Source organism: Tympanuchus pallidicinctus, unplaced genomic scaffold (assembly GCF_026119805.1).
Source record: "Tympanuchus pallidicinctus isolate F22 unplaced genomic scaffold, pur_lepc_1.0 scaffold3, whole genome shotgun sequence".
Classification (NCBI taxonomy): Eukaryota; Metazoa; Chordata; class Aves; order Galliformes; family Phasianidae; genus Tympanuchus; species Tympanuchus pallidicinctus.
In genome coordinates this window covers 37,327,278-37,341,184 of record NW_026294747.1, presented here as the reverse complement: position 1 = coordinate 37,341,184, position 13,907 = coordinate 37,327,278, and the positions used below count along the sequence as shown (strand labels likewise).

Below are 13,907 nucleotides of genomic sequence, written 5' to 3'. Positions count from 1 at the left end.
TGATTTGTATTTCAGTAGCTTAACAAAACTTGTCCAAAAGATCTACCAAAAGTTCAGTTTTGAAGCACGAGGTCACTGGCACTTACATTTTGGGTGAAAGCATGCGTTAACCTTACTTCTGCAGCACAAGTACAGGCAGCTCACTGCACTCATAAAACCCTGATTATTTAAGGAAACTAATTCTGCGTGGAAAATAATTAACACTGAGAGCACTGTAAACAGCATTTATTGCAGCACTCTTTGAAATAACAGCGCAGCTGCCCCAGAAAATGACATTTTGCTGCTTCAAAATTGGTAGGCATCTTCACGTGGCTCGTAACAAAGCAGAGGGTTCAGGACAAGTACAAGAACTGTCTTCTGCTGCTTTTTGGTAGGTAAGGTTGCACCGAGCATATTCCCTACCAGTTCCCAACAGCAACTTACCTTTGCAACATCTGCTTTAATTAGCTGCTGTCTCTTTCTAAAGAGAAAGACTGGACAAGTTTGGACAGTAATGCGCTTCTTGGTGTTAGAGTTCATAGTCATCTGGATGGTAGAGCTCACTCATGAGGCGGTAGATGTAAGAAGGTGCATTACCCCCAATGTTAGAAATGAAGAGAGTAATGAGCTCTGGAGGGACGTAGTCAAACACTGGGCAGTGAACATTAGTCTTTGCCAGGATCTCTCCTGAAAAGAAAAGAGCAGCAGTATTAAGACATAAGCAAACCAAAGAAAGTATATTTAGCCTTCTGCACGTCTTCCTGAGTTCCTAGAGAAACTGGTTGGGCCCATGACGTCCTGAAGTCCTTACTGGAATATCCTGAATCCTTTCCAAGTTCCTCACCAATGCCTTTGAATTATAAGTATACAATAATCTTGGATTGGAGCAACATCCTCTGCTCTTTTGGTAGTTTTTACTGATAGCAGCCCCAGATCCTCTCTGATGCAGATTTACTAACTCATAGCAAGCCTGCTGATTGGAAGTAGAATTTGTATCCCAGTGCCGCCAGAGTTACCACCTAAACAAAAGCTCCTAAGGCCAAAAACAAACCTGAGCCAAACTTAATATATTAATAGTTTCAGAAGTCTATCACACAAAAATGTGTCATTGAAAGTAACATTCCTACTGAAAGGGGGAGACTGTGAGCAGCCACCTTTCTAAAGAGGACACTGGAGTGGAAAACTCACTGCAGAAATACCTGATCTGATTGTTGAAACTCAGTAACAAAGTTTCAAGAAATTATGTGAGTTTTAGGAAGAAGAGCAAGCTGCATTCATTGTTGGGCATCTGTTGTGTCCCACAGGAAATTGCCACCTGTCTGGCACCATTATCACAATCCTACAATAAAATGCTGAACAATGCAGACCAGAAGCAAAACTAAAAAGATGGATAATGTTCCAAAAAAACTCTTCTGTATTCTCTATAGTAAAAAAGCTACATATAAAATGGAATGGTTCCCAGCACTTTTTTTTTTTCCCCTCAAGATAATAGGAAATGATTTGGGGTCTCAGACAGTGTTACATTAACATTTTGTACCAAATATTAAAACAAACAAACAAAAAAAAACCAAAAAAAACCCCCAACAAAACAACAAATATATTTTATAATATAAAATAGAATATAAAACAACCATTGCCTGGACTGGCTTGACCAGTACCTTCTGTGAATGGCAGCACTTCTTGTGGTGACACAAACTTGTGGAATGAATCTTCTTCATTAGGGAACTGAATGAGACAGAGTACAAGAAGGTCAAGAAAATAAAGAGCATCTCATTATCCTAGTGAAAACATCCTGGGTGCTAGAAGGAACTGAAGCAGTGGAAGATTTGCCAGGAAACAATAAAGCTCTTTACAACAATCACATAGTACCCATGCCCAGTACTTCAGTAGCATCTACAGTGAAAGGAACTTCTAGAACCTCCTGTGGCCTGTCTGTCCTTTTGCAATGCCTAGGGAACCAGAGCAGTGACTTTTCAGTCTGCAATTTAATCTGACAACACTGAAAATACTGAGCATAGGAAATAGAGGGCATCTCCATCTGCCATTTCTGTAGGTACAAAGGATCTTTCACTTCTAAAAATATACACAGAAGAAAAAGAATGGTGATGTCACTCTCTGGTAGCATTGGCTCACTCATCTAGTGGCAACCTTATACTCTGTGCGCCTATTACTCAGCAGATTTTGCAAAGAATTTAGCATTGCAGGGAGAGCTTTGAGACCTTGACCTGTGCCAGATCTGGGTGAAGATCTCCTATCTGAAATAACAGCACTACATGGAGGAGATGACTCATCTACCAATCCTACCTTGGGCCATGTGGTGCTGTCCACCCTAAGCTTTCACAAGCAAATATCACCCCCTTATCTCTCTTTAAAGAAGGTGCAGAACTGAAGAGGTGCTGTGCTTACCTGGGGTGAGAGCTTGAACATGGGGGCACATACAATAAGTGGTGTGGAGTGGTGTTTAGCTGCTAGTGCCAGAGTGTGAGTCCCACTCACAGCAATCAGTGCACCGTTGGCCAGGATTGTCTTTGTACCAATGATAACCTTAAAAGACAAATTAGCATTAGAGAGCATCTACCACAGCAAACCGAGGAAGATGAGCTTCCTGGCTGACACCCTTCTGAGTAAGATGGAGTTTGTCAGAGCAGTCAGCAAGCAGCTGGAGTTGCAGGGCACCTGGATGCCTGATCTGTTTCGTGTGGCTTTGGCTCTGCACCAATATGTTCCTCTCCCAACAAGAGCACAACTCCAGCACAGTGATGCCAGCATAGAGAACTTACAGGACAAACGTATGCTCTACTGCAGAGACTACCATGCAGAAGCTGGATTGTGTTCCCTGTTCTGCTACAAGCCTAAAAAGTAAGCTTGTGCAGGTCATTTGATTGATTGCTCTCCTGGGTTGGATTCTCACAACTTTTCTGATCATTAGCGACGAAGGCAGAAAATCCTATCACTATGCTGATAGAGTCATCACAATTATTAGGGATTGCACAACATCTCCCTATCTGTAAACAGGGATTATTACAATTTTGAGTATCGCTGAAGAAAAACATAAATCACAGATAGGATCTGTAGGTGATTTGGAAGGCCCAAGCACCAAACCTGCCACGAACTCCCACCAGTAGCAAAGCCCTCCTTACCTTGTTGACTCGAGACATGACAGCAAAAATAGCGGCATCACTCATGACCGTAGTTTCGATGTTCTCTTCAGATAGTCGGACAGCCATTTCATGGCCCTGAGAAGAGGGAGAATATAATTGTGTCCCTGAAACCCAGCTCCTGCACTGCAGTTGTAGAGCACTCAATCCCTGTCTGAACTGCAGAAAACATCAAGCAGCGGACCACAAACACAGCCCTCAGACTGAAGGACAGAGAGCAGAGCAACGAGTCGTCTTTAATCTTTCAACTGCAGAAGCATTCCTGTAACGTTCCGCTTCAGCAGGTGTTCTGCTGACAGCTTGTCTCCAGATACAACAATATGTGTATATGCAGTATGACAACACAGCCTGGGCCTTACCTGACAGAAAGGTGCACACTCTGCCACAATGACCTGGAACTTCCGTTTGCGGGCAGCTTCCTTCAGGAAGGCCTCAACAGTGCGTGAGTAGCCGATGGTCATGATCACCTCGTTGGAATGGATGTGCTCCAGTGCCTGCATGGCAATGTTATCGGTGGTGCCCTCTGTAACAGAATGAAGTTATGAGTGGAAAAGAAGCCAGCAAAAGCAACATCTGTGCAGCTGTGCTTCAGTAACATATTTTACCAGAGTGACTCTACAAATTCTGGTAGAGCAGAAGCTCCATCACTACAGAAGTGGGCTGTGCCAGCACCAGACAAGCACCATGCCCACATGATGGATGTTCCAGTTTTACAGTTCAGCAGCATTACAACCGTGTACAAAGGAGACCTAGGCTTCAGGAGGAGCTCTACATGTCTGTTGTACGATAAGGTTGTAGGATAAGAAAAACACATCACAGTACTTTGGGCAAAAGGGTGAAATAATGCTTATTGGGATTATGTCCAACCTTGGCAGACTGCTGATACTCTACTTCACAGGGCTCAGTTTAAGACTTCCCAAAAAACCAATAGCAAGGGCAAACACCCCTGTTTCTGATGCTTCTTTGAACCAAAAAAAGCACACCTATTCCCATTACTTCAGATTAAACCACCCAGTTCTTTGTTGTCATCTTTCCAGGTAAGAGCAAAAGGAAGCATCAGCCCCATCCCATAGAGATCTCTGTTCATGAGCTATTTTAGCCCCGCCCCATACCTAGCTCTATTAGCAGCTCATTGATAGCTTCAATAACGTTTGCTCTGAGAGAAGGGTAAGGAGTGCTGAAATCCTCACTCAGTCCTCCAGAGGTCAGAAGTTTGTGCAGGGAATCTTGCTGATCACTTTCCTCACTACGCCCATGAAGTCTGCAGAGAAAAAGAGCCCTTCAGCCTCAGGAGAGCATGCAGGTGCAGAGCCTAACACAAAGCAGCTAGAATCCCCACAGCACAGCACGTGGGTGTGAATGGAGAGGAAGGAAAACCATATGCAGGGGTCATGTCACACCAAAGAGCTTGCCTAGCCATCTCTGGCAGAACCTGAAGCTCTGCCAGTGAGCGCTTCCCAAAGCTGCATCCAAGCTCAGCAGGTGGAGAGCAGTACTCACAGCTACTGCTGCAGTGGAACAGACCTTCCTGGGGATGCAATAGAAATGGCCAGGTCAGAACCCAAACTGCTCTGGGGAGGGGAGCTTTTGCATCTACTAAAGGAAATGTCATCAGCTATTTTGAAAACCACTGGTCCATTGGTAGTGGTGCTCTTCCCTCTATTATTAAGCTTATCAAATCCCTCTGTAGAAGATGCTGGAACATGGAACAGCGGGTGATAAAAGCAATCTCACAGAAGCAAAACACTCTGCAGGAGCCTGCTTTGGGTTCTTGGAGGGGCAGAGAGAGCACAAGGAGCACCTCACCGGCCATACTCCTCCCGAATGACCTTCAGCACACGCCGCACCATGTTGCCCACTGTGGTCTCGGATGGCTGTGCTGCTGTCATCCGCTGGCCCTCCGTCCGGATCAGATCCATCAGCTCCCCTGAAAGAGGGCACAGTCTCAGTTATAAACTGCCTGCGGCTGCCCTGTGCACATGTCAGACACCAGTAACACAGCGCCAAGGCAAAGCACAGACGTGTGCAAAAAGCAACGCCACAGTTTGCACCAGAGGATTTTTGGGTAATGTGAATCACCTGCATACAATGCAGACTTGGAACCTATGAAAGATCATAAGAGATGAGTATGGAGAAAGAGGAAATTCGTCTGCAGGTGAGATGAGCAGCATTCTGACTGACATCCCGAGCTTTTAGAAAGACCTTTACGTATACCCCATGCACAGGATGGCAAACTCGGGACGCTGAAATTAACTACCTAAAAGTGGGAGCCACATCCCAAGAAGCTTTTGCGAGGAACTGCATACAGAAACAGCTTCTGCCGACAAAAGAAGGAAGCCCAAGCCCAGTCCCAGCCCACGGCACAGCTCTGACAGTCTCGGGGTGGGCGAGGAGCGCGGACAGACACGGGCGACTCAGAGGGAGCCCGGACCCCGCCGGCCACGCTCGGAGCCCCGCCCCCAAAGCTCCCGGGGCTCCCCGCTGCCGCCCTCCCCCCGCCAGGCCGCAGCCCGGCCCTCACCGGCCCATCCCCACCGCCCGTGCGCGATAATCTTTCGCAGCAGCGACAGCGTCTGCCGCGCCGTGTCCTCAGAGCGCGGCCTCTGCCCGCCGCCCCGCAGCCGCGACACGAAAGCCTCGATCTGCTCCGACAGCTCCGAGCCGCGCTCGGCGGCACCCGGCATGGCGACGGCCGCGACACCGCCGCACGGGCGGGAGAAACTCTTCCGCTTCCGCCCCTCTCCCGCCCCATTGGCGGACACTGCGGCGCTGCTCCCGCCCCGCAGCGGCGCGGCCAATGAGAGGCGCGGGGCCGGGGCTGCCGGCGCCCTCGTTACTCGGGAGACGGGCGGCGACCCGGACCCAGGCGGCGGGAAGAGCCCGCCCGAGGCATTGACTTTGGAGCGGGTCGCGCTCGTGGCGCAGGGAGCCAAAGCAAACCGGCTGGAAGGGCGCAGCTCCCGGCGGCCCGGCCCTTCCCGCTGGCAGCGCCTGGATAAGGCAGGAATGCGGCTCCGTCTCGTCCGCTTCCCGGCGCGCCGCGGCCACGGCGCAACGCTGCAGCGCCGCTCCGGCCCGCCGCTCTGCTGGGCCGAGGAAGCAGAGCAGGCTGCCAGCCGGACACCAGCGGCGCCTCGGCGATGTACCGCGGCAGCTCGCGCCCAGCGCCCGGGCTGCTCCGGTGTCCCCTGCTGCTCCTGCGTGCCGGGAGGCCGGCCGGCTTCCCCGAGCGGCAGGCGGTCACACGCTCGGGTCTGTGCTGGAGAGGTCCGCCGCATTACACGGGAGGACGCCGCTGCCCCGCTGCCCCTCTGCGCAGCCGCACTGCAGCCAGGCCGCGAGCCGTGCCTGCCGCTGGGTGCCGGCATGCAGACGCCGCTCCCACGCACGCACCCTGGGAGCGGGCACGCGGGGAATGGGCCAGAGAAAAATGCATTGCGTTGGAGCTTTCCTCTGTTTGTTTACTTATCTGGCTCATAAACAGAGCAGCTCTCCGAGATTAGGCAGGAGGGAGCGAGAGGAAGGGAAACCAGTCCGGGGGTTGTGACCTCCGTGTGGATGCCGGGCTGTTTACATTCCCTGCTCCAGTCCCAGGAGCTGTTGCGGGGCAGTTTCTTCTCAGCCCTTGCCAGGCTGCAGGGTTTGCGAGCTCCACGCTCACGCTGCCCGTTCCCTGCAGCACGTCCCGCCGGGCAGTGCCGCCGCAGCCAGCCGAGGACAGCTGCCAGCCCGGTGTCCCTCGGGGGGCAGAGTTCTGCTTTCAGCCCGCTGCCCCGTATTTCATGAATGAAAGCCTCTGAATGGGGATTTGGGAGCGGTTAGCCTGCGGCCGCGGTAGCTGAGCCGAGCCAGAAGCTGCCTTTCTCCGGAGAACTGGAAGGCATACACCGGGCTCTGGCTGCTTGGCAGGACCGCGGCTGAGGGACATCTGGTTGTCATGGGCCAGCAGCTGCCGCCGGGCTCCAGTGCGTCGGTCTGAGCACCCAGGAGGAGTGAGGAGGGAGGGGAAGCGGGGTGGCATGGTCCCGGCCAGGGCAGCCTAGGACACGTGGAGAGGTGACTGGAGACCTCTTGGTGTCCTGGTATATCCAGTAACGTCTTGCTGTCTAGCAGGCTGTGGAGGTGGGTCCTGGGCAGCTGTCCAGAGCAGAAGCTAAACTCTGCAACCCCTCTCTTGTCTGCCTCCTGCACGTCACGCCTTCTGCATGTCTTCTCTTCCCTGGCATACTCAGATGCCCCTGGGAAGACTTGGCTGCAGCGGCCTCCCAGCTGCCGTGTGAGCAATGCTGTGGGTGAAGGAGCTGAGGAGGGGATGAGCTGGCTGGCAGAGCCAGGCAGATGCACACATGTTCTGTGCCTGTGGAGGAGCTGGGGCATGGCTCATCTCACGCCCAGCACGGTGCACTGCTCCTCAGGAGCTGAAGCTGCACTGTGTAAGTGGATGACACAAAATTGGGAGGAGTTGTTGACTCTCTTGAGGGCAGAGAGGCCTTGCAGGGAGGTCTTGAAAATTTGAAATGGTCACCAAATGCATGAAGGTTAACAAGAGCAACTATCTGATTCTGTGCATGGGACAGAGCAGGAGGATGAGAAGCTGCAGAGCAGCCCCACAGAAGGAGCTCTGGTGGCTCTGTTGGACTGCAAACCGATAACGAGCCAGCAGAGTGCCGTGACAGCCGAAGGGCCAACTGTACTGTGGGGTGTACCAGGCCCAGCACTGCCCCCGGGTGAGGGAGAGGTTGTCCTGCTCTGCTCTGCGCTGTATGGACTCAGGCTGCTCAGGGCTGTGGTCATGGCCCCATTCTGCCAGAGTTCAAAGGGCAATTGGACAATGCCCTGAGACAGAGTTTCAATTTTGGGTGGCCCTGTGTGGGAGCCAGGAGCTGGGCTCAGTGATCCTTGTGGGTCCCTTTGAACTTGGGGTATTCAGGATTCTTTCTTAGGGGTGGCAACTGGAGACACTGTCCGTTCTGCCTGATGAATTTTGCATTTATCTTTCCCTGGGGACTGAATGCAATCCCCTGAGTGCTAGTGCGAGGGAGGAGAAGGCAGCACAGAGGCTGGGTAGAGTCTGGGAGCACTGGAACATCGTGTGCTAGGAGGCTGTTTGGATTAGAAACTCTCTGAGGATCAAGTGGGCTGGATGAAATGCCAGGGAAGGGAATTGGAGTTTGCTGAACTCTAGTAATTGGACTCGTCTGTAACACACGGATAAGAAAAGTGAGCTGCTCACGCTCAGCACAGATGAAGGGAAAGAGCCAGTACGCGGGAGCCAGCAGACACAGCCCAGTAGGAATAACAAGGTGGCTCTCTGCACAGCAGTGATTGCACAGGCTGGATAGGTGACATGGGGAAAAGGAGCATGGGGTGACTGCTGGGTGCCAAAGGTTCTTTCGGGCATGAGTGGCAGAGGAGGAGTTCAGGACTGCACAACACGTGATGGCAGGGGGAACACAAACCACAGCCTGAGGAGTTGGGTTCCCCGGAGTGTCTCTGGTCTATGTTCAAAGGAAAGGCCCCAGGCAGCAGCTGTGACAGTCGCGGTGGCAGACAAGGCTGTGCAGCCATGGAGGCAGAACTATAATGAAACAGGAGTGATTCTGTTGAAGGGCCGGGGGAGCCCAAACTGGTGCTTTCTGCATGTTACTGGGAAGAAATTGTGTCACATAGTAAGCAGAGGAACTGGAAATGATAGGCTGAAGCAAGTGCTGAGCGCATGGTGAATACTTCAGCTTCCAGGAAAAGATGATAAAAACCCCAAACAAATAGCTGATGATCAAAAGCAGGTATGTGAATAGCTGAGAAACACAGCTCTGTGCGTCTGGAGGAGCACGAAGACATGGCCTGAGTCATCGGCAGTGTTAACATGCTTGAGATTCATGGCTGACTCCGTAGGTACCAGGAGGTGTTCTGCTGCTCTTTGCAGATGAGCCTGGCAAAAACTGCTCCATGAAGCAGCATCTATAGGGAAGTGTGATTGAAGTGAACAGCAAGAAACAGGCAGGGTTTGCTGGGGGTGCTCTGAGGGTGGGGTAATAGGACCAGCTCAGTGCCTCGAGATAGCAAATGACTGGGTACAGCTCACTGCTCAGCAGCTCGCACGCATATGCCCCAGCCTCTGCCTGGCAAAGAGCTGATGGCCCACCCTCACATCAGCATGGTGCCCACAGGCAGGCCTGGCAATGCTGACACAGTCCTTGATCCCTCAGGGAAACAAGTAGGTGGTTCCGAATCCGGTCCCGGGATCATCTCTTCTGCCAGCACGTCTGCTGCTTGCTCCCTCCTTTTCAGAGCCTTAAAATAGAGGCTGAGGCTGGGAAGTCACAGGGTTTTTCTAGACTTTGTTGTGGAAGCAGCCCACACTTGTGCCCCCAGTGGGCTGTGCAGGCTGGGCCGTGACCCTGGGGACAAGAGAGAGAGGCACAAGAAGCTGGCACTGCAGTGCCTGTTCTGGGCAGGGAGCCCCGCTCACCAACTTGTTACTCTGCCACCATTCCAGGTCCCTGGTTGGGATACCGGCAGCTGGAGGCTCTGGGTTCAAAGGCCAGGCTGGTCAGGAAGAGTGAGGGAAGTGTGGGGGAAGCCAGCTGTCAGGTAGGAAAACAAGCTCGAGAGAGGGCTGAGGGAGCATGCTGCAGGGATGGTCAGAGGATGCTGGCCCCAGCACCACAACCAACACATCGGGCCTTTGTAGCCAGAAAAGGCATCGGTGTCACTCAGCGCTAAGGAGAGCAAGTCAGAAAACTGGCTGGCACCATGCAGGTGGTGACTGGGTCCCATCCCTGCTCAGAGGGCACGCAGCAGGCTGGATGGGCTGGGGAGGAAGCGGTGCCGGGGTTTGCCGACGTGCATCCCTCCAGGATGAGCTCAGGGGAGTCCCCAGGCAAACCTGGCACCACCATCGCTGCTCCAGGAAGCCAGGCCCTTCGGGGGAGACAAAGTGCGTCCTAGCTGCTTTGTGGTCACCGAGGGTCCGTGACACCAGCAGTCTGGGCTGCTTCCTGGTCACCGGCCAGCTCTGCGCAGTTCCTCCACTCACGCGCTCCTCGCGCTGCAGCTGGCTGCCGGGCTCGCTTTACTCATTGTCTGCCGCGGGTGATGCGAGCTATTCAGCGGCTGCCAGGTTTCAGGGAAAGAGAGAGATGAGCCACCCCTCCACCCACGCTCTGGGAAGGGCTTGGGGACGAAGCCCTGCCGATGCACACGTTCACTCCTGTTGGGGTGAGCTGAGTGCAGAGCCCGCGCACGCCATCCCCGCGTCCCATTGCTGCGCTGGTGCTGTGAGCAGAGGTTGGGAGCCTGCTCTGCACAATAGCAAGCCTGCTGCTCCCCCTCTCCTTATGTGTTTGCCTTCCAGAACCAGACAGGGGCTTGCCGTCACTATTATTTTGCTTTGTGTCAATATTATGACAGCTAAAAGCAGGAGAACTGCATCCACATGATAAGCAGCCAGAAGCTCTGGGCTGGGCGTGGATCACATTCGTTTGGCAGGAGAGGATGCCTGGCAGCCCCTGCCCGCAACTGGCTGTGCTGGGAGGTGGTGGGCAGAGGCACGCAGCAAGGCAGCACGTGCGCCGCTCCTCCCTGTTAGACTCCCACCACCTTCATCCCAGGGCTGATGAAGCCTTCATGGTGTGTCGTGAGGGGAGATGTACACAGAAAGAGCTTTGTTCTCTAGTGGAAAGTCACCTCCAGCTCTCATTCAGACCCATTCTCCTGGGGGGCTGCGCAGGACAGGGGCTGCGTGGGGGCTCTCATCAGCTTGGCACAAGGGGCTGCTGCCTGGGCACAGCAACCACACACTTGGTCTGGAAGGCTCGGTTTGGGAAGCTGCTGAGACAGCGCTTACCTGTAGGCATCCACGTATACTTGATGCTGCGGTTCAGCTCCCTAACCTCACCCTGCTCCTGCAAACACCGTGTCCCAATGTGTCCCCGCCAGCCGAACAGCACGATGTGCTCTCCGTGACTTCCCACCAGCTGCCACGCGCTGCCCTGGTGCAGCCATGTCACGGCGGAGCTGGGAGACAGCCAGCTGGCTTAACCCTCCCTGCTGCCGGCATCACCTTGCCCACAGCTTCACCTCTGTGGGAATGGGGCTTGGCCTCAGTGCCAAACGAGGCTCACACTTGGTGTGAGATGCTGAGCTGAGCAGTGCCTGCCCCTGGCTCAGGGTCCTAGGACTCAGGTCTTGCTGTGTCAGATTGCTGCTCGCTGATGGCATCACCCCTTAAATCTCCAGTGGGATATCAGTGGGGTGTGACTGCACTGCTGGGATTGCCCTCATGGGTCTTGTGCCCCCTGTGCTCTGAAGCAGCTCTGATTTCCCTGTAGCCAGCCTGGGGCACAGCGCTGCAGGCAGAGTGCGTGCTGAGCCCTGCTGTTATGCCAGCACAGGGCAGCCGTCAGGTGTCTGCAGCCTCATCAGCCCTACAGAGGCCATGGGTCCCCAGGGAGGCCAGGTCCATCCCGGGGAACCAAAATAAACAGCAGAGTTCCTGCCACGTGCAGCCGGGGCTGACTAAGGGCAGCCGCTTCCGCCTGCTTCGAGCAGCAACAACAGCCACAATGTTCGAGGTGCGCAGCACGGCCCATTTCCCCCTATTGTCAGCCTGCTGCTCAGCACACACATCCCCTGTGCACCTGGGCTGGGAGGAGAAACCACGGGGCTGCCCGCAGCCAGGCACAGACCTGGCCAAGCTCTGGGGAGTACTGTGGGGCCCAGGAGTCCACAGGCTTGTTCCCTCAAGAGAAACGCTGGCAATGCAGGGGTGCTCTGGGACAAGGCCCAAGGAGTGCAGTGCTTCACATCCCTGTGACGTGTGGCCATGGGGGTCCCGTTGTGGTGGGGTTCAGCACTGCTGGCTGAGGCTGCTCGGGCACAGCATCACACGGGGCTCCGGACTGACCCACGGTGGGCCAGAAATAGCTGCAGCACAAAAATACAGAGCTGAGGTTTCCAGGGTGTTTTCTGAGGGCTCAGCAGGTGACGCAGGAGGGCCAGGAGACAGTTGGCTTCACAGGGACATGAGGATGTTTGTTTGGGCTGTTCTCACCTGAGATGCCAAAGGTGAGATTTTACAGGGGCGAAGACTCCCATGGGGGATGTTGATCCCAGCACAGGACTATGGCAAAGAAGACTCAGTGCAGTGGGGTGAAGCTCTGCTAACAGAGCAGTGAGGTGGCACGGGTTTGCTTGACATACTGGAGACAAAGCTCTTAGCTTTGTGGCTGCCACATCTTTCCCGTCAGGAAACGTTTCCATGAGCCCCCAGCCAGTCACTGAGCCCTGTTTCTAAGGTCTGTGGATCTGGAGCCCCGGGGAGTTTGTGTGGCAGATATCAGGGTGCAGTTATAGCACTGTCCCCAAGCCCTGTCCCATGGCTGGGCCCCTGCTGGATGCTCCCTGCTTACAGGAGGATGTTGCTGGTCACAGGTTACTAGTGTCCAAATATTATTTTCCCAATCCTGTCTCTGCTTCATGCTACCCGGAAAGGGGATGCTCATCCCAGGAATGTAAACTCTGCCCAAGGCCTCTGAGGAAATAGCTTCAGGACAGGAACAGGATTGCCCTCACAGTGAAGGGCCAGTCCGTCCCCCCTTCCAGCCACACGGCCCCAGGGAGAGCCCTTTGCTCCAGCACCAGTGGGGCCTCGTGTCTGAGGGGTGGCCCCAGGAGACCTTCCCGCAAGGACGGGCTGGCAGCCCTGGAGGCCCCGCGTGGTGACGACCTCTGCAATAACAGCGCTCTGCCCTCCGGGTGGCTGTAACTCCTGCACATGGCTGCGGGAAGAACTCCCTTGGCTCCCACCCCAAAGCCATCCCCGGGCAGAGGGGTGCTCTGGGCCCAAAGGTGCCATAGGGCAGCGGAGGGCAGCAGAGACACCGCATGGGGATGGCACCTGCTCCCATAAGGGCATGGGAGCTCCAGCAGGCGCTGAGCACCTTGCGGTGGCCCTGAGCAGCTGCTGTGCTGCTGCGTGATGGACTGCAGTCCCTTGGCCTCTCTGTGAGCTTATCTCCACAGCACCTCCCTGCTAGGTGCCAGCACCTTCCTCGTGTGCTCAGTGGTAGCAGCACACAGGGGGTCCAGCTGGAGCCTGATGCTTGCTGGCGCCTGAGCCACCACGGCCTGTATGGCCCCGTGTCTCGGGGACAGAGGACGTGGGGCCGGGACGTGCCACAGCAGTGCAAGGACGGATCCCACACGGAGGAAGGCCGGGAGCCCCCGCAGCCCTGCTGCCTCCCAGGAAGCAAGGATACGAGGCCCGGCCTGGAAACAGAGCCCATCCTTACTCAAGCCCCGCAGCCCACGGGGATCGTGTTCCCGCTGGCATCTGCTCCCTACCACCTCCGGCTGCCACAGCTTCCCTGGCTACCGGGGCTTAAAAATAGCACAGAAAAGGCCACGGAGCTCCTCCGGGTTTAACCTCGACGGCCCGGCCGCCCGCGGCCCACTGAGCGCAGCCGCTCCGCGGCCGCCGGGCTGCTTTCCTCCGGCCCGGCACCCGCCACCCCGCGCACCCCCGTCCTCCGCGTGCCGGAGAACGTCGGTGCCGGGCAGAACCGGGCTTTAGGCCGGGATCGCTCCCGGGCTCCAGCAGCGGGGAGGAGGGCGGCCGCTCCGCCGCTCCGGGGACGCGGTCGTTCCCGCGTCCCCCGGGGCCGGGCACCTGCTCCTCCCCGCGGCCGGAGCGGGCCGGGGCGGGGGCCGAGGCGGGCGGGGGCGGAGCGGGACAGCGGCGGTGAAATAGGGGCGGCTGAGCGGGAC

General features: G+C 55.3%; 1 protein-coding gene across 1 annotated transcript; it reads right to left on the bottom strand.

Moving 5' to 3' along the window:
- Positions 1-210: 210 nt before the first annotated feature.
- Positions 211-5,856, bottom strand: EIF2B2 (eukaryotic translation initiation factor 2B subunit beta). Its single transcript, XM_052696043.1, has 8 exons — positions 5,659-5,856; positions 4,944-5,064; positions 4,250-4,398; positions 3,497-3,660; positions 3,120-3,215; positions 2,386-2,523; positions 1,638-1,704; positions 211-666 (listed from the first exon to the last, which is right to left on the bottom strand). Exons 1-8 carry the CDS (start codon positions 5,819-5,821, stop codon positions 509-511), a joined length of 1,056 nt encoding a protein of 351 aa, XP_052552003.1. The 5' UTR covers positions 5,822-5,856; the 3' UTR covers positions 211-508.
- Between the last annotated feature and the right edge of the window lie 8,051 nt (positions 5,857-13,907).